Source organism: Platalea leucorodia (genome assembly GCF_965183815.1).
Source record: "Platalea leucorodia genome assembly, chromosome: 9".
Lineage (NCBI taxonomy): Eukaryota > Metazoa > Chordata > Aves > Pelecaniformes > Threskiornithidae > Platalea > Platalea leucorodia.
Window position 1 is genome coordinate 31,284,731 of NC_138831.1, and position 20,086 is coordinate 31,304,816.

The window sequence follows — 20,086 nt, forward strand, 5'->3', positions numbered from 1 at the left end:
AGCAGCTGTGCTCAGGACAGTGTGTGCAGCATGGACAGACAGGGGTGTAAATGGTGGGCAACTGTGTGGAAAGACAGCTTAGTCACTTATTCATCTTATAGGGTTTATAAAATGGCTGCAATTATCGATGAAGTCCCCTAAAGTAATCTTAATGCAATTGCAATACCTTAATCCTAATATCAATTGACAAATCACAAAAATAAAAGGACTTCAACAGAATAAAAAGTCCGTTTGCTCAGTTTAAAGTTGCCATAGTAGATACCAGACCATGACCCTTTCATGCTATGTATTCTTGCATTTATGGGACTGTCTCAACTCCATCACTGCCATTTCAACATATCTGAGATTGTACGGAGATGCTAGAGGCTGCTCTTCAACATTTAGCACAGGGAAAAATGTAGCTGGTATTTGTGTTCATGTCAGCTTTGTATCATAAAAGCAAAAAAAAAAAAAGGGGGGGGGGAATGGAGGAAAAGAGCAGTAGGAAAAAAAAGATGACTTAGGAAACAAAACAGCAGCATTAAAATTTCCATTGTGGAACCTGCGTAGAGTGAATTCAGATAAAGCAAAACTCCATTTAAGCTATTATTTGACTCCCAGTATATTAGCAAAGTAGAATGAAAAATCTGCATCATTTCAGTGCATTGCAAGATAGAAAATCATAATTTCAATTCCTACCCATCTTAGTAGAAGTAAATTAATAGTAGATAGTACCAAATACCCTAGCAAGTTCATCACTTCCATCTATCCACATGCATGTGAAAAGTATGAGAGATTAATGATGCACAAATTATCTTTCTTCTGTGTACATGGAGCATGTCTGTAAGGGACAGACCTTTTCAACTACTAATGACAATATGTGCAGATCTCTGCATGCACACTCTGCTTGTATCCTTTGAAAATTTGTCCTATACTGAATTTGGTCATCAAAATAAGGAAGAGACTGACTTCACTATACCAGGGTTCCACAAAAACACATTTCTTACCTAGCCTAGTAATAATTTAAATGGTAGGAAAAAAAAAAATCCCCACCATCCTCCCCCTTCAAAAACCTCCCAACAAGTTAAGCCTTTATTTTATCAAAATTAAAAAAAAAAAAAAAAAAAATCCTCCTACTCACACTGGAGAAGCTTTATATCTATTAGGAGCTCCAGAGTCAGAAGAATCACCACCAATACTACACAGGCTACCAGGAAACTGTTGAGACTTGCACTGAGCAAAAATACCTGCCACACAGCTGCTCGTCTCCCACAGCACGGTTTTAGCCAGTTAGATCTAAGGAAATAAAATTAAGAGGGAAAACAAGAAAAGAAAAGAAGAAGTGAAAAAGGAAGAGAGCTAAAGAGCAGTGAACTCAAAATTACAAGTTCTGCTGTTATGGGTACACTCAGCAATAATGCACAAAGACTTTACAAAACTCACTTTCATTGGCTTTGTTTCTTTACCAAGAAAAACACTTCACAAAAAAACTTCACCCTGGGGATCCTGTGTGTCTCTCCAACCCTCTGGAGCGTACCAGTGTTCAAGTGCCTTCCAAAGCACTGAGTAGCACAACCCTAATTATCATATATACTTTTCTACTTTCTTCTTGTCTTACTATTTTTCATGTGTTTTTATTTTGACATACATGCTGCGTTCACTTATCTGTGAGTAGCAAGGGCCTGGCAGGACTCTGCTATTAGGTTAGAAGCTAATGATGTTTTTTAAGAATTTCTCTGCTATTGAATTCTATGGTCATGCACCTTTATCCCTGTTCTAGTATGAGACAAATCAGGTAAGAGCTGCTGAATTTGGTTTGCAACAATCAGTCCATGACATCATGGAAAAGAGCAACAGGAATCTGGAAAACACCAAAGAATAAGCTCAGTGACTCCACAGCTACACCTATACTAGCAAATATACACAGCCTGGCAAAGTGTCAAGCCACTGGCCAAGGCTCTCTAACTTGTCTATTCATCTGACTCTCACCAATCTGTCTGTGGACCAGGCCAAAAAGGACTTTCCCAGAGGTTGGAGTAGCACAGTTTTGGGGACAGCATACACCAGGGGCTGCTCCCAAACCTAGTTTAGATGAGGTCACCTTGGTTTGGAGGAAAAAGAAGGTTTAGGGAAGATGAAGGGAACTGTGAGGAGGCTACGAGGACCAGAGCTCTGGAAGGAAGTTGATGAACCAGTAAATGTTGCTCTAGTATTGTGCTAATGCAGATACACATTTTCAAGTGGGTTATTAAAAAAATAATTTTTTTCTTTTGAAAATATTTGTAATAGGAATAACAATAGCATGGACTTCGGAAGCATAAAGCCCATTCTGATACTTTTTTTCTCCTAAAATCCCACCATAGTTTCACTTTGATAGTGAAGTATAGTACCATTTCTCATCCCAGTGTTTTGTAATACTCTTGGACTGGCCCACCTCTGAAGGTTCTGATGCTTGCCTGACACTTCATATTTTCAAAGCACTGTAAATACACATTAGCTAATAAAAAGCTGACATGGATTTATTAACTAAGGTTTAAGAAGCCGAAAGCATACAGAAGTGTGGTGCACTAACTGCACTGTCTGAACTAAAATATTGATACACAGAAATCATAGAATCATTTAGGTTGGAAAAGACCTTTAAGATCATCAAGTCCAACCATTAAATCAATGGTCTACAAGAAAATATGATGATACTGATCAATTCCAAATAAACAGCTCTAGACTCAATAACTCACGTTATAATCAAACACTTGGAAAAACATCACAAAACATTCCCTGACATACCCACACTCAAAAATGTAGGAGAAAGTGATGCTAAGCAGTGCTCAGAGACTTGACACTTTCAAGCAGCTTCTCAGAATTAAGCATATCAGCTAAATACTTATACTCAGATTGCCTGATTACCTGACCGTAAAAGACCTCCTCAATTGACTCTTAAAACTTCAGAGAAGATTTGACAAGTGTTACTATCAGGAACTTGCCCTTAGTTTAACTTTGTTATGGTTCTAGCTGAATACAGAATGCACTAGATTTTAAATAGCTAATTTGAAAACATAGGGAAAAAAAGGCATTGAGATAAGGGCCTTTCTGCAAACTTGATCTTTTAATGGATTTTATTTTACATTGTCTCAAAACAGGATAGCTTGTTTTTACTGCAACTGTTATTTGGGGGGGGGGGGGGGGGTGTTGTTGGGTTGTGGTTTTTTTTTTTTTTTTAGGTCTTTCTAAAAATAATGCTAGGGAATGGCACTGTTTAAATAGAACAGGTTTTAGTTCTATTCTCCTTCTACATTTATCTTCCCTTTTCCAGAAAGACCCATTTTGGCAGCATTTTAATATTGCAGGGCAGTTTTTCCTCTTTCTTGTTCTCAGAATGATCAGTAGAGGGCCTAAGTACATTCCTTTAAAAGCTCTACGTAGTCAAGATTTTCAAATATACCAAATGTACCAGTAAGAATAAATCAACTTAGCACACATTACATATAGCCACGATAATCATTATTCAAGCTAACTGTTACTTACAGAATGCTAAAGAATGTAGAGTTATTCTGTCTGTGCAGTACTAATATTCCACTGATTCCAAAAAGCTTCTGAACGAAACTCATTTACAATTGAAAAAGCAATCAACTTAAGAGGTCAAGCGCAGATCATCTGCATGTTTACACCTATATATCACTCATAAAATATATAAACTGATTTCAAAAACACAAAAGTGTTTGAAATTTAAGCACTGAAAAACCACCGCCAGTTTCATCTCTTAATTTATTACACCAAGGTGCATTTTTTCAACACTTGTCCTGTGAATGGACAGTGATTAGCGTCTTCACATCACTGCCTAGCAGACCTCTTCCCAGACCTCCTCCAAGTCCTCCGAATCCACTGGCATTAACAATCACATTGTGCTCTAGACGGAGCAGTGGATGGTTTCTTTCCAGGGTGCTGCTTAGCTAACTCATTCCCTGCTACTTCTACACTCCTGTATAGTAGAGTCCTGATCTTGCCTTGGGTTGTGGTTTTTTTTGGGTTTTGGTTTGTTTTTTTTTTTTTCCTTCTTATCTCTTGTAAAGGATGGACATAAATAATAAAAGGAACTATATAATTCAACTAGAAATATATTTTAGATAAACCTGTTGACATGATAACCACACTGACTCCTAATCCACAAATCTCCTCCTCTCCTTCAACCCTGTAACTTGCCTTAGTAGAGTAGTATCTCTCCCTGCTGACGTGTAAGGGCTCATCCATTCAATAGATGAGAAATCTGGTATTTGAGAAAAACAAATCCCTACCAGAATTAGTGTGGGTTTAAACTTACCTTCCAAATCCTGGCCATTTCCCCTGTGATACTGCAAAGCTACACTAAGTTTAAAGCTCAGATTAGAAACCCAGCTACACAGACCTTTCAAAAAAATAAAAGTTAACTTACACAGCTCATAAATTTGTGAAGAGATTACATACTAACCAGATACAAATAAAATATCTTTTTCCCTCACTCCAGACCAAAAAAAAAAAAGTGCCCTATTTTGTTCAGAACAAGTACAACTTTTGGTGTCCTGACTGTGTTGTCCGTGGATGCCATGCACTATATGGATACAAGTAAAGTATGACTTAGGACAACTTTACTGTGTGACTTCAAACAAGTTCATTAGGTACCTCAGTTACGCCATCTCTACAACAGGAATATTGTTTACCTTTCTTACAATGACTGGATAAAGTAAATAAATGTACTAGCATGGGAATTTCTTGGTGGATGGTGATGCAGGCCTGTAAAGTTTTGTTATGAGAGATTAAAATACATTTAGCGGAATTTTACCAGGTTAATTCTTTTTAAAGATACTTTCACACACAGCTTTGTGGAAAACCAATCTGTCATCATCACTGCTAGTTTTATTAATAAACAGCTTGGAAAAAAGAACATAAGGCAAAACTGGGAAAGGTTTAACATATTTACTTGGTAAGGAACCACTACAAACAATGTGTTCAAGCTGTTAACAGCTGTCACTGTTTCTATTTTCTGGTCTTGCAAACAAATACCCCAAAATCTGAATTATACCTTTTTTTTTTTTTGGCTCAACAGCAAGTGTTTGCATCTCACAAGATGGCTATGATCAGAAAACAGAAGGATGGATGAGATCCAAATCACTATCTGAAGGAGCAGAAAGGCCATAGTCAGGAAGTGACAGGAACACAGAAAGGCTAAGTAACAATACAAATCTGGATGAGACAAAACAGACAGCAGAGCCTCACAGCAGGCTACAGGTAGCAGCTGGAGGCCTTGAGCAACTCCCAAGGAACAGACAGAGCTCTGCACCCCTTTCCTGGACTTTTCCTACAAGCTTAGTTTAACTACAGAAGTTTGAGAGCACCCTCATCCTTTTTTTCCCCTAAAAGTTTTATTATTTTGAACCCCATGACATTCCTTGGAGGGCTGCTGCAAAACTCCCTTGCTCAAATGGCAAGAAAGATTCCCCAGTTTTCTGCCTAAACTCACACATGGCCAGTTTATACATATCTGCTCTTGTGCCAATATTGTTCTTTAGCTTGATTAGTTCTTTTCCCTTGCTGGCACTTTGTCCGTTATGCATGTATACACAGCAATGGCACCCCCTCATTTAATTTAAGCCCATGTTTTTTGTAAAACTGACACTCAGTTTCTATAACTGTCCTAGTAGTCCCTTCTGCATGTGAATACAGACTACTAGAGCAGTACATAATATTTTGGAATAGGTTTAATTACATGAATGCTTCCCAGGACTATTTCAAGTATTTTATGCTTTCTAGGATCATTTGTGCCTTCTTCATAGACATCCTGTGATTACCTGGTATATTACTCCTCTCATTAGAAAATTTCTTACTGTGCTTTTCCTTTTTATGCTAAGGTCTTTAGCAAAATATTAACATCATGCACAAAACCAACCTTTAAGAAACGTAAGAACAGCCATACCAGGTCAGAACAAAGGCTTGGTATCCTGTCTCCAACAGTGGCCGTGACCAGATGTCTCAAGATGAGTAAGAACACAGAAAACATATAATACTTGCCCTTCAAACTCCCACAGCATCCAACTATTTTGAACTTGGTGACTTCCTGAGACAGATGTAGTTTCTCAGATTCTACTTAGTAACCTTCAGAGAATTTCTCTTCTACAAACTTGTCCAACCTCCTCTTAAGGCTAGATAAGCTATTAGCAGTCACATCCCCTTTAGAAAGCAGTTCCACACATCTACTGCCCTCTGTGCAAAGAGCAAGCTCTTTTTGTTTATTTTGAACTGGGCCTTAATCTATTCATGTACGCTAGCACCTGTATGGGAGGTGTGGGGGGGTGTCAAACATTATTTTAACCTCTCTGTGTCACAGATTTTGTAATGTCAATCAAACCTCATGTCAGCCTTCTCTTTTCCAGATTGAAGAGTCCTAGTTTACTAGTAATCTCCAATGGAAGTCTTATCACATCTTTGATTACTGTTTTCCTTTGAATCTTTTCCAGTTCTTTTCTATCTACCATATCGTTTTTGACAGGGACCAGAACTACACTCATGTTCAAGATGTGAGCAAAGCTTGGATATATAGAGAGGCACAACAACAGCCTCTCTTTTAATCTCTACTCCTTTTCCTAATGAATCCTAACATCTGATTTGCTTTCAGACTGCTGCTCAGCATTTAGCTGACCTTTTCATGGACTCTCCTTCCAGACTAATATTCCTCTTTTCCACAGTTCTCCTTTGTCCTATTGCTCAGCCATCTTTCAGTTTTTTCACCAAGCCATATCTTTGCCAACTTAGACAATTAATTCAAGTGTTAAGCCAGAGAAATTAGACCCATGTCATTTCCACTCTCTAGTAAAGAGCTTTGCAAACAGTGGCCTGTGGGCTACAACTACTACACTTCTACCCACAAAAAGTACCTGGGAAAAGCAAGTTCTGTTGGAAAAATACAGAAAGATCTACAAAACAAAAAAGTCTGAAAATCACTGAGCTAGAAAATTAATTCTTTTTTTTTTTACTTATAGTAGCGCTCCTTCTACCAATTGGCGTTACTGATAAAAGACATTAGAGGGACACGCTAAAAGGATTTAGGTACTAGGATAAACACAGTAATGAGCTATTCTGGAAAACAACGTTTACAAAGATAAACACTTAAAAGGATCTGTACAGAGAAAGAAGTTTCTAAATCACTGGACATCCCTGTAACATAGCCCAAAATGTCATGTATTCTCTAGTGAAGAGCTGGTCACCTCACAGGTCCTGTCGTGCTGAATGTTCATTTTCTGCTGCAGTGCAGGTCTTAGTTTTGGACCAGAGCACATAGAGTACCAGTGATACGGTACTGCACAAAGAACAAATCAGCACTCCAGTCTCATTCACTGTATTTTGCTGTTAAGATTTTGTACCATCTTTCTGGATTCAGACTGTGGCTGGCAGCTAGAAATAAATTAAAAGTCACTTTTGTAAATACAAGGAGCTTGCTCGCTATGTGAAATAGTTCTGCCCTCCAAAATCTTTGCACTTTATCTTGAGCTTGGACCTCATTATTCACCATGTATCGACATCCTGTGCTCCAGGATCTGCATGAGGTGCAAAGAACTTTTCAGAAAAGTGACTTTTTTAATTATGCTGCCAGATAAAGACAAGAAAAGCAGAAAACAAGAGAAACATAAGAACTTGGTCCATTCGAGTTCTTTTAGTTAAAGCACCTTTAAGCTTTGTAGAAAACACGAGTAAAATACCTCAAAGAGATCAAAATAAAACCTGAAAGATGAATATGAAAACAAAAAATAATAGCATCTATTTGACGCAATTACAGAAGACAGACTGAAGGAACAGACATCCTTTTCTCCCAGGATGGGTCAATACATTCATCAGTGAAGGCCTGCAACCAATTTAAAATTAAAAGCTCACGACTTTCCTGTGTTAACTTCTGAATCTCTGTGCACCTCTGTTCAGTTTTGGTTTCCCTTCCTTTTTAGCTCTCTCTCTCTCTCCCTTCCTATAGCTTTCTTTTTTCAGATATTCCTATCGTTTAAATGCACTTTCTAGCTGCGACCAAACAAATCTAAGGCTCCGAACAGATGATCATAGACAATTAGATTACAATGGCATGACTATTTACAGCTAATGTCAAGTGAGTCACATTAACTGTGTGAACTCCCAACCTTTACAGCTGTTGATGTAAAACACAGTATTTGAAAGCACCTTCATGTTTCAAATTTGTTTAACTATAAAAATTCAAGAGCTGCAATCTAAAACAAATACAACAAATAATTTACAGTTGGTGTATCTCTCTCCCCTTGCTTCCCCCCCCCATTAAGCACAGATCTTTATTGAGACAGGCTCACAGCCTAACTGCATATTCACCCTCCCAAAAATACAGCCTGTTGTGCAAATTGTGTCTGCAAACTCTTTTATAATGTATTATGAATGATAGCTCCTAATTGGAACTTAAGGAAAATACAGGAAGGAGAGCTTTTCCCTATCCCCGCTTGTCTTTAGCACACATGTACCACTTTCTGCATGTTGTCAATTTTCCAACTACTCCTCATCATTTTTATTGGTCATTGATGCAAAAACAGAAGAGAGAGAGTATTTTTTGGAAAAGAGAATATTTGAATAGAAAAAAAGAAATTAAGAGTGGCACTTACAGCTAATGTTAACATTTTAAAATCTCCTTAGCTTTCTGGGTGATTAGTCTCCTTAAAGAAACATTTACATATTCTTTTCATGCAAACCGAGTTCAATGCAGACACAGCCTCTCCAATAAATTCACAGATGCAAAGAAAATTGGCAACTTTGCTGCTGCTTTTTGTACACGAGGATCATCTAATCTGTTACAGATATGTTAGAAGTGTACACAACATGTTCTCCTTGGCATCCAAGGCACATTTTTTGAATGAGTTTTTTTCTCATATACATGTCTCCAGCCTATGCCTCAAGCATTTCTGCAATGCCTAAGCATGGAGTACAGTGCAGAGCAACGATATCTAAGGATGATTCTAACAAGTTAACCGCAGGGCAGATCAGCAGGACTAATAAGTAATGAACATCACACTTATATTAGTTCTGAGAACCAAGCTACTATTTCTTCACAGTGCTACACAGGCTGGAAGAGATAAACAGAGATTGCTATAGTCACATAAAACTCAAAACGTTTTAGTTACATATTGTTGGCATTTATCAGAAAATTTCCTTTTTTTGAAGAGTAAGACCCACAGCTCTATTAACACCAGGCACATCAGCCTCACTGCAGCTAGGAAGCAAGCCAGATGCAGGAATCCCTCCTATACTACATGTGGAGACCACAGACACCTTACTCCTCTTCAGTGCAAAGGCAGCAATGCCAGCCCACCCACATGATTTATAATGAGTGAGAATATTTGCAATGCAGATTCCATCCACCTCAACCAACTTCCATCATGTAAATCTTTGTACTTTCCCTGTTTGAGAAGTTTACAGAGGGAAAAGAATTTTTGCTCATCCCACATTAGAATACAACACATTCTGTGTTTTGTTTGAGGGTTTCTGGGAGAGCGGAAAGGTTTTTATTGCCTGATTACCCTTTCACTACTTACAGGTGTACTTCAGGGACAGGCTTAATGCGCTGTCTAATCTGCAGTCATTTCTTTGTTGCTTAGCACAGGGATCAGCATTGTAAACTAAATTTCTGACAAAAACAGCTCAAACTGTCCACAAAATTCCTTCAACACCACCGACAGATGGGAACTGACTGCCCTGAGCATTTGATATGATAGAGCAAAGACCCATCAAACTGCACAAAGTAAGATTTATATTCTAGTATCTTTAAAGCCATGGGAATGTCAGTTTACACATGGTCTAACAAAAGACAGACCACAATTTTCCTTTCTTTTTGCTTTTCCTTTTCTTTTTTTCATTTCTCATGGGAGGGGTAGCTAGTCTGATGCCATCTGAGTTTCCAGGCACACAAAGAGGGCTGAGCTATGATCCATCTATTCCTGGTTGTCTGTTAGTATCAGGTTTATTGAAAGGAATGTTCTCTCAGACAAAACAAAAAGCCCCCCTAGTTAGCAACCAGGTTAAATTTGCACTTGTGCTTGAACCCTGAACACCTTCTGGCCTTAAAGAAGGGAAGTTAGAGGAAAGCCTTGGGGTGTACACAACCAAACCATTAAATCAGAAGACTCCTTTATTGCCCACCCTAGTGGGCAATTCATCTCTAGTCTGATGTCTCTCTCATTGATCTGTGCATGGAGATGGAGACTTACTAGTGACAAAGTATGACAACCCACATCAGGAACTAGGGATTGTGGACAATTAGGTTGAAAACCACAAGGTCATGGACAGATGCAGCTTGTAACAACAACTCAGCATTTTCCAAGCACAGGGATGTGCCAGACTTTCCTGCTGGAGAGCACTGCAGTTAGAACAACTACAACTTGCCTAGATCAGCTACAGATCTAGAATAAGAGAGCCATACAGAATATATGCAGGTCATACATGTTGGCACCTTCCCTGAAATTCTCAAGGAAAAGTATAGAGAAAGTAACACTCGGAGTCTGCAACAAAGGAATACTTCCAGGGAGGGGAAGATGAGTCCTACATCACCTTTTAGTACTCTCTGGCATTAGCAGTATCTTCTGGTATCTCCACCTGAAACCTGTACAGCAGCATTGGGGTAACAGAACTTCACAGTTACAAATATGGATGCGGGCAGAAACCACAGAGACTTAGACATTTTCTGCCACCTTCTGCACTGCCCTTCCCACATCATTCTCTTCATACATGAGGGAGATGCAGCTGTCAGTTCCTGTACCAAACTGATGTGACCCACCCTACCTCCTTCTTACTCAGGTGGAAGCCAGTCACACCTAACAAGGCCATGAGAAAGAAATTACACCACATTCATAAACCCAGACATATTCCCAACCAAGCCATGAGGTGGTATGGGGACAGTATTTTACTTTTGCTGCTGGGCTTCTCGAGCTTAGCTCTGCTCCTAAATTTCACAGGGCAACAGTTGCAACCAGTGCTTCTGAAAGGAAGAAGCCGCTGTTCCCACAAGGCAGATGCAGTCCTGGGACTCAGCTGAACATACTCAGCCAAAACGCATTGAGACATACAAACTAAAGCTCTACATTTTCTTCAGAGAATCCACTCTACAGCTGGGAGGTCTGGATGGCACCTGCTCATGTCCGTTCAGACTGATAAAGCCACAAAAGAAGTCTGTGTGAAGGAAGAGATCTCTGCTGAGGAAAAGAATGACAAGTCTATTTCCATGCTTAAGACTGGAAAGCTGCTCAAATGGTTACAATAAGAGATCTGTGCACTTTGGCACAGTGAAGAATTGAGCTTCAGATCATAAAAATCTATAAAAATGCATATTTGAACTAAACTGGTATTTACTCAGCACCAAAATAGCCTGAGGGTTACACCTGCATACTCAAATTAATTTTCAAGTGCCTCTTTTGCTATGCAGGGTATTTTATGTTACGGTTGTACCATACTTATATAACCTACTTGAAATGTATTTCCCCTTGTTTGGAGTAACAACTTTCTGGAGATGTCTCATAAAGTCCAATTTGGAAATAAATTAAAGGCAAGAGCCTTCCCCACATACTGCTTCCTGACTACCATACAGAATACCTGCTGAGCAGAGATCAAGCAGGTCTCTCTGCTGATTTCAGAGCACAGGTTAAAACACACTGAGCTGCTAATAAATGGAGGCTTATATAAAGCCTTTTAATGTCTTCATCAATGAGAGCTCTATATGACTTACGGTGAAGTGCTTTTAGATGGATCTTATTGACAGTGGAGTATACGTATGTTCAGTATGACACACAGTGGAACAGTAATCACAGAATCAGAGGGGCTAAGCACAAGCACTCACCTAAGCTCTGTCCCAAGGAATGTTAAACTATAGTGTTATCATTCCTGACAAATGCATCTTCTTAAAGACATCTAGCAATTGCAACTCCTTTCCCCTCCTCGCCATACACACCGGTAGTCTACCCCAGCACTTTGCTACCCTCATTATACTCTTCTTTGCTGCAATTCACACTTTTTACTTCTTGTTCTAAACATCATGGCGATCAATAACAGACCGTTCTCTTCCTCACTGAAGTCTCTTATAAGCTCCCCTGAAAGTCTCTTTTCTTCACATGAAACACAAACAGTTATTTCAATCAGTACTCCATGGCAGGTTTTCTGAGCCTCTAATCATTCTCACTGCCTTCCTCTGGATTCTCTCCAGTTGACCCGAATCTGTCACAAAAAATTTAGTACAGGAGTCCACCTACAGCCACTTCAAGCCTGAACCAGACATAAGGATGACTTCTAATGTCCTATAGGATAACAATGCTACATAATCTGACACTGGGTTATATTTGGGCAAATGTTATGAATGGATTAAGATCTTTTATTCCAATAAAACTGGAACAGTTGTTCTACGAAAACAGGAGTAATATGTATATATATTATCAAAGACAGTGTTCTCACATAAGCAAACCATGCAATTCAAATTATTCTGTGAAAAGTACACAGTCTGTCCAGGAATCAGCAATACTAAGTCATTATCTCTCCATCAGGAGATGTACAGCTATGTATAAGAATCACAGTAGTCAACTCTGTCAACCCGAAACCCTCCTGAAACACCTTTCACAAAGAGCTTTCATCAGGCCATTCTGCTTGTCTGATGGGCTAGATGCTTGGTCTAGTTTTCCCTGACAGAAGACTTCCAGACTGTGGTCAAATAGCAGCTATGAATCACTTAAAATTATAAAAAGCCCCAACCAGCACAGATTAGTTATATTAGAAAAGGTCACTTCCATCCTGTGACAATGGTTTTATTAAGAGTTTGAGCACAACTGGCTGCAATTCTCCAGCTCAAGTTTTGTTTGTTTTTGTTTTGGGTTTTTTTTGTTGTTTGTTTGTTTTGTTTTGTTTTGTTTTTAACAAGCCATGAAATTCCTATAACCTAAAAATATAAAACAAAATTCTGTCCTTTGTACTTACCCTTCTCTTTGGTACTCCTCATCCAAATTTGACAAAAGCTGGGACCCAGCCACAGACAGATCAAGTGCAGCTAAAGGTAGATCTCGATAAGCAAAATTAACAAGTTGTACAGGAGCAATGCTTTTAGTCTCTTCTTCCACTTGTTGTGAAATTATCTCAACTTCTGAAACACCACCTTCTATTGCAGGCCTGAAAATGCAACAAAATAAAAAACCCTCTCTCTCCACATACACATATACATATAAACAAATATAAATAAATAAATAAATAAAAAAGCAAGTAAAAATAAGTTAGAGACAAGAACTTCACAGAATCCTAAAAAGCCAGCAACTTAAAAGGCCTTTACAAGGTCATTGAGGGAGGTGTCCTCATTGAAGGGACAGACAAATCTTTCCAAACTTGTCTTTCGTAGATCCCATTGCAATCAACAGAAACCTCACAGTCAAAGAACAGCATTTCACTCTGCTGAATCTGCTTCAAAAGCACTAAATATAAATGGATATGTTGTAAACAGACAAACAAATACGGAAACAATACATGAACCCAAAAGCAAAATATTTGTGCAAAACAGAATGAAGGCATGTAACTATGCCAACTAAAAACTCACTGCTTTGTAAGTTAGATCAGTAAGCAATGAATAGCTAAGCTTATTAATCATTATATCCAAATCAACTGTTAATTAATGGATGCAATTTGACCGCTCTTCCACTGCGGGCCAATATTCAAACAGTTTTAAGGGATGGTGACTTTGTTTCATTCAACTAGAGAGGATCATTCTGTTACAAGTTATTTCAAAATAATTCTGAAAGTAGAACAACAATTCAGAAGAATTATGGACTCCTCTATAAAGATTATCTTAACTATCCTTATGTACATTTTCTAAACCTGAACATGTATTCTTCTACCATCCCACTAACATTAACGGGAACTCCATGCAGGTAAAACCAGAGTCTGACTATGTATGTGTCTTCCACATTTATAACAAGATACTACTTATCTAGAAACGCAAACTTTGTCAGCATATTATCTAGTGCATGTGAAGGATGACTTCACTGTAGGAGAGAGCCTGCATGTCAAGTCCCAGCAGGGACTGATCCTTTGCAGTACCCAGTGAAAGCTGCTTGCTCCATTTGATTCAGAGTAGGTACAAGCATAAACTTCTCTAGCTTTCATCCAGGGGAGCTTGTTAACTTCTGAAGAAATCTCAGGCTACTTGTCAGAGATTTGCAACAGCAGGTGTGAAGATACTCTTTTTCCTTAGGAATATAGTTAGAAAGTGCTTAGCACCCAACTTTCCTCTGTTATTTGACTGCAAAAGTTGCATTGGTGATTTTGTTTTAAAGCAGCTTATTAAAATCTTCTAGCTATTCAAGCAAGCTGAACAACAGTTCATTTTTTTTTTCAGAAAAAAAAAGAATAATTTAGAAGAGTTCTTAACTCATATATATTGTAAGTCTAAGGATGTGGGTGAAGGAACTAAAATTCTCTGTGAAAGAGATAGTGAAAGATTCTATTGGTCAGAGCCTCACCATTAGACCTACACTTTCAGACAGAAAACGTCATTCCTAAATTAAAAGGAGCTAGCTGCTGCTAGCTTTACACAAGAAAGTAGTTTTAAAAATTGGAAAATGCTGTTATATCTCAAGTATTTGGCAGGGAAAGGCTGCAACTGTGTCACACTACGGCAGAAAGTAGAGGTAAAAGGAAGTACTATTTGAACAACCTAAAGGCTTGCTTTATTTTATTCTTTGTCTAACTAATAATGGAAAGTAATGAGATTCTTTCACTTTCAACAGAACTATATTCCTCTGTTAACAATCTGAAATCAGAAGCCAGAGGGAGGAGCTAATTTTAGCAAGAGTTTTCCTTCTTTGATTTTCACCTTTAGTGCCATCCCATGGACATTTACAAGTCCAAGCTGGTTCAGTTTTGCACAAAAGAGCATACAATGATCCAATTTCCAGTATTATAAAGGAAAAAGGAAATGGGTTGGTGCAGTCTTCCCTCTCCCAACAGTATTTACCTTCTATGTTCTTAGACAGACTAAATGACAGACATTGTCTGACTTGACTGAAAAGAAAAACAAACAAACCAACAGACTAGTGTTGGCAAACAGCTTTGGGACAGGTTTGGTGGCAGGAAAGAAAAAAGGCAAACGGATCTGAAAATAATATGACATACTAGTTTTCAGCCACTGGCTGTTAGTAACACATCAGACATGCTTACAGCATTCATGCTTTTTTTGCTAATTCACACTCTTTAGACAACTGACCAAATTCTACTACTCCTTCTCAAAATATCAACTTTTCCTTTCAGTAATACTGATAGAACCCTCTTCATGTCACAACATCATTCTCCTACAGGTAGCAACCTGTTCCCTTCTATTTAAAATAAGTTATAACTATCCTCACATGATACTTACTGAGGATTGGTCATGTTGGAGGATGCAACTGAATCAGCAGTGGTTCCAGTATTTAACTAATTCCAACTGCTCTGCACAGAAGTTCTAGCCTTCCAAGATTAGCTCTCTGTGAGAAGCAAAACAAAGTTACCTAAAACACGCCAAAAGAACTCCAAAGGGCTGCATTGATGGTTGTTGTCACGTTGTCAGTTTGTCTAATAACTTTATTTCCCCTGTGATTCCTTTTCAAAGTGGCAGCTTTTATGGCAGCTGTAAAGTTACAGTGCATTTACTTACACACATGGACACTTGCTCACATATATACTTCTATAAGAACACAGATCTTGCCCTAAACCACAAAATTGTTGAGAAAGATAAGCAAGCTCAGAGGAGAGACCGGATTTTCAAAGAAAGCTCATGGCTTCAGGAGTGCAAATTCTATTGGAAACCAACCGATTTTTTTTTTTTTTTTTCCCCCAATTTAATATACTTCATAGAGATGAGTATTATCTTTGTCAAAGTTTGGGGTTTTGTTCTCCATTTTCCAATTTGAACCGTGTACCTGACTCCCTTTGCTACTTTAGAAAGTCTCTTCCAAGATTTAATTGAGGTTGTCAAATGTTCTAGATGGGCTGTTAATCAAGATGATATTTTGATCAACAAAACCCACTAACACATTTGGAAAAGGTGCCCCATTTGACTGTGGCAAAATCTCCATTTGTGTGTACGTGGACAACATGCATGGCAATCAAAATGGAAGAGGACAAGCTTGTGAGAATGAAACCTATTGATATGCAGGTTCTGGTAGCTGGAAAAACATAAACTGGAGAATACCATATAAGAAACAAAAATTCTTAGAAAAAGATATCATGAGAGACTTTGTAAAGCTACTGTCAGGATTATATGCTAAATAATTTTTAAAAGTAACATAAAAACACACTCTTATTTTAAGCAGAACAGTCATTGGCAAATTAGAATATTACTGACAATAACACCAAAAAAATTTCATGATCATGAAAAATGCTTCTTATACTAAACTTTATACTAAAGTCACTTACAGGCTGAATTGTTAGTATCAGTCAAGTATTCACAGTGGAGACATATAAATGTAGCAACAGTATGACCCTTTACAATCACTTGATAACAAATAATAAAATTGAACTTACATCTTTTGTAGAGCCATTTCGAAGGCTTTATTTCATGTCTTGTAACCTTATAATAACGTAAAATGTAGTCAATGCATTCTCAGATTTTCCAGATAATGCATCTGGGTATGCAAAAAGAAAGGGTCTACACTGTGATCACCCTCCTCAGGAAGATAAGTCAGCCAAAAGCAATTTAATTATTCACATGGAGAAAAAAAACACATGATCAACTTTTAAACAGAAAAATACACGTATTTTAGAAAAACACACACACTCCATTTATCTATAACCTTGTAACACTTCTAAAGTCAGAGTGAGAAGCCAACTTTTTTTCAGATAAATCTTCCCTGATACCGCAGAGACTTGATTCAACATCCATTCGATATCAATGGGAGTCCCTTTCCCAGCCTTCGTAGTCCTTGAATTATTTTATTTATTATATCCCTAGGGTAGCAAAATAGTGAAACATTTGCCTAAAATTATGCATGTTTAAATCACACACTGAAGGGATTTGGTGAATCTGTACCTATGACAACTTTATGATAGCAACTGTTACACCTACCAGCACAACAAAACTAAAATATAAATATCAGCCTTGTTTTGTGATGTTAACAAAAAATTTTACCCAAACCAATTGTTCTAAGCACTCAGCCTGAGAAAGCGTTAAAGGCATGCGGTACTGTGCACCTGTCTTGTGACACCGAGGAAACTGAGAATCCTGCTATAACTGCATTTGCAGGCCTGGAAAATAAAAAGTAAATGGGGATACAGATGATTTAGGAAATGGGAATAAAACTGATGGGCACTAGCCTCAGAGGACAGGCAGACAGATGTAGATATGGAAATTTCTTAACATAGTAAAAAACTTACCATTTATTTGGGAGACAGCACAGTGCTAATACTCACAACCTCCCTCCCAAAGGGGGTTTAGAAAACAAAACAATGACAAAAAAAGTACAGCTAGATTTAAAAAAAATCTTATTTTTTCAATTAATCTCAATATTTTGAGGGAACTTAAATCATAACAGTGGGACCAGCAACACATAAGACATGAACATGAAATATTTACCTCTCCAGAATACAGACTCAGTCTCTTTTTTTGTTTGTTTTTTTAAATCTGGAAATATGTTCACATTCATACAGAATTTTGTTTTAACAACTCAACCAGATCTGACCAGTGGCAACACCAACAAGCCAGACCTGCTCCCTCTTACTGGAGTTGGCAGCTCTACAGATAAAGTTTGCTCACCACCAGGACTGAAGGAGCAACTCGCAGCCGGGCAGCAAGCTCTTCTGATAGCTCTGATGGCTCCACAGGGAGCAGAGTCCAACTCGCCTTAGCTGAAGGGATCGTTACCATGACATAAGGCGCTCACAAAGGTGAGACCAGTAACGTGGAAAGAGACCTGAAAGGAGATAGAGGGAGTCAAGTCTCCAAAGGACTCACTGGAGCCTTCCTGAGAGAAAAAGTGGCAAAAAGTGAGTAATTTCTGGTGCAGATGACTAATGTATTAGCTGATTTAATGAATTAAAAAGACAAGTAGTTAATACGTACAATAAGAGGGCAGCACAACTGAAACCTTCAAAATGGACGTAATAGGTTGTGTATATCTATATCCTAAAGGGATTACTATGATTTGTGTTTCTTTCTAGGTTTTATGGAAGCAACAGAAATGTCTTAACATATATTGATATTTTGCAGAAACTTGTTCTTTCCATCCACTCCACCTCATCTATCTGTTATGTTCAAAGCTTCCTTAAAAAAAAAAAACAAAAAAAACCCAAACTCCTATAGCAGCATAAAACACTTCCAACTTCCACAGGAAGTTTCTGTGCAACTCAGTGGTGTTTAAAGGCAACAAGGAACAGCAGGGAGATTTCATTCTTCTGCACTTATCTCTCACCTGCATTCCTATAGGATATACTGTAGGCAAAGAGCAATGATGTGGCTTTCCTCCCTACCAACAGAGACAGGCAGGGGGCAGAGGGCAACCCTTGGGTATTCCATTCACCACCCAAGAGTGGAAATTTTTCCATACATCCCTTTCCACACCTATCCCACTCAGTCCTCAGTAGACAAAAAAGCCTCATCTCTCATGGTCTCATCTGAGGGAATTAGTTAACAGTTCCAGGGTTGGTTTTTTGTTCTGTTTTTTTTCCCCACTTCTTGGAACTGAGACCAGACAGCACACAGTCATGCTGAGTTGCCATATGGGTATGAACAATGACCATTTTGTGAGAGTTCAGCAATTCTATTTGTTCTCTGGTGTAAGTGTTTTCAAGGTGAGATGGCTATAGAAGGAGCACAGTTTCCCAAGTTAAACAGAATTAGCTTAAAAAGGCGATAGGACAGGACGGAAAGAATTGTTTCAGAAAGTTTCTAGTGCAAGCTTTGAAGTGGTGTAAAAAACAGAAACATTCACTGGACTAAATGACTGACACAGTTTGCATGTACCAAGAGAACAGTGCAATCTGATGGGAAGCGTATTTCTGCATCTGGTTTTCTGTATAGAGACAAGTTTGTAGACTAGTAGCCCAGCTTAAAATGTGCGGGATCACAGTTCAAATCTCAGCAAAGCTGACTCAGCTCTTCACCCCTCCGCAGTAGGTAAAGGAAGTTGCACCCAGTTCACTGAGCTCTTTCTGAGGCAAGACCTTCAAAGTGCTTAAGTAGTGCTGTACTCGCCTTTCAAGCCCTTCAGCTTTCCTCTGTTCTTTGCACACATATTACACATGCCAGTGTTCCTCACAGCTTTTGCAAGGTACCATTTTTGCTTGATTACGATTTCTTTCACCCCTTGCTCTGTGGAGACACTGGCAAGCAACTGCTTCACAGTTCATGGGTTATGCTCAGAATCACGCAGATTGAGAAGTGGGGTCAAGCGCTATAGTTGAGCAAAGGTTCGTGCTGCTGCCCTTGCCCAGCACACATCCTGCCTGAGTTAATTTGTTAATGTTTAGATCAACCATCTATTGTCAGTCACCACACCTTGGCTGTAGCTTGCTAATAAGGAGATAAAGTCCAGCTTAAACAACACAAAGCATAGAACAGTTTGGAAAGCATATGTTAAAGCATAGCAGTGAGATAATAGCATAGTGAGTAGTGAGATAGTTTTTTGTTTGTACATACACTCTAAGGTAAAAGAAAAACAGAACAAAACAACAAAACCCCCAAGAGCAACCTTAAAAAAAAAAAGTCTTACTCCACTTGTGCGTGAAAACCATGACTTTAGCATTGGTTTAAGCACAGTCTTACAAAATACGGGCCACAATGTAGTGGACCCAACTGGGGGTAGGGAGTAGGAAGATGGTTTAATTTAAGCCTTTTGCACCAAAGTCTCTACTAACTTGCACCCTGTTTAGCTGAGCTGAAGTCAAAACCACATGGTTCAGAGCTGTTCGTTGTATTTGCTCATGTTCTGAGGAGTATTATCACGAAGCTTTAAGCTCCTGTACAAAATACAGACACTAAAACATCTGAGTTAATATACTTACAAGTAGCTACAAAACCAAATTCTGACATGTTCTTCTAGCTAAAGATTCTTCCACACAGCCCTCCAAGAGCAGCTCAGACACATGG

At 38.5% G+C, this 20,086-nt stretch overlaps 1 protein-coding gene across 1 annotated transcript in view; it reads right to left on the reverse strand.

Annotated features, from left to right (window-relative positions):
• Positions 1–15,396, reverse strand: part of TMEM266 (transmembrane protein 266) — a gene marked incomplete at both ends in the record, with an annotated part of 61,800 nt that extends 46,404 nt beyond the window's left edge. Inside the window, 3 exons of the mRNA XM_082321350.1 lie at positions 1,121–1,275; positions 12,961–13,149; positions 15,383–15,396. Coding sequence (XP_082177476.1) covers positions 1,121–1,275; positions 12,961–13,149; positions 15,383–15,396 — 358 coding nt within the window. The remainder of the gene's footprint in view (positions 1–1,120; positions 1,276–12,960; positions 13,150–15,382) is intronic.
• Positions 15,397–20,086: the final 4,690 nt, after the last annotated feature.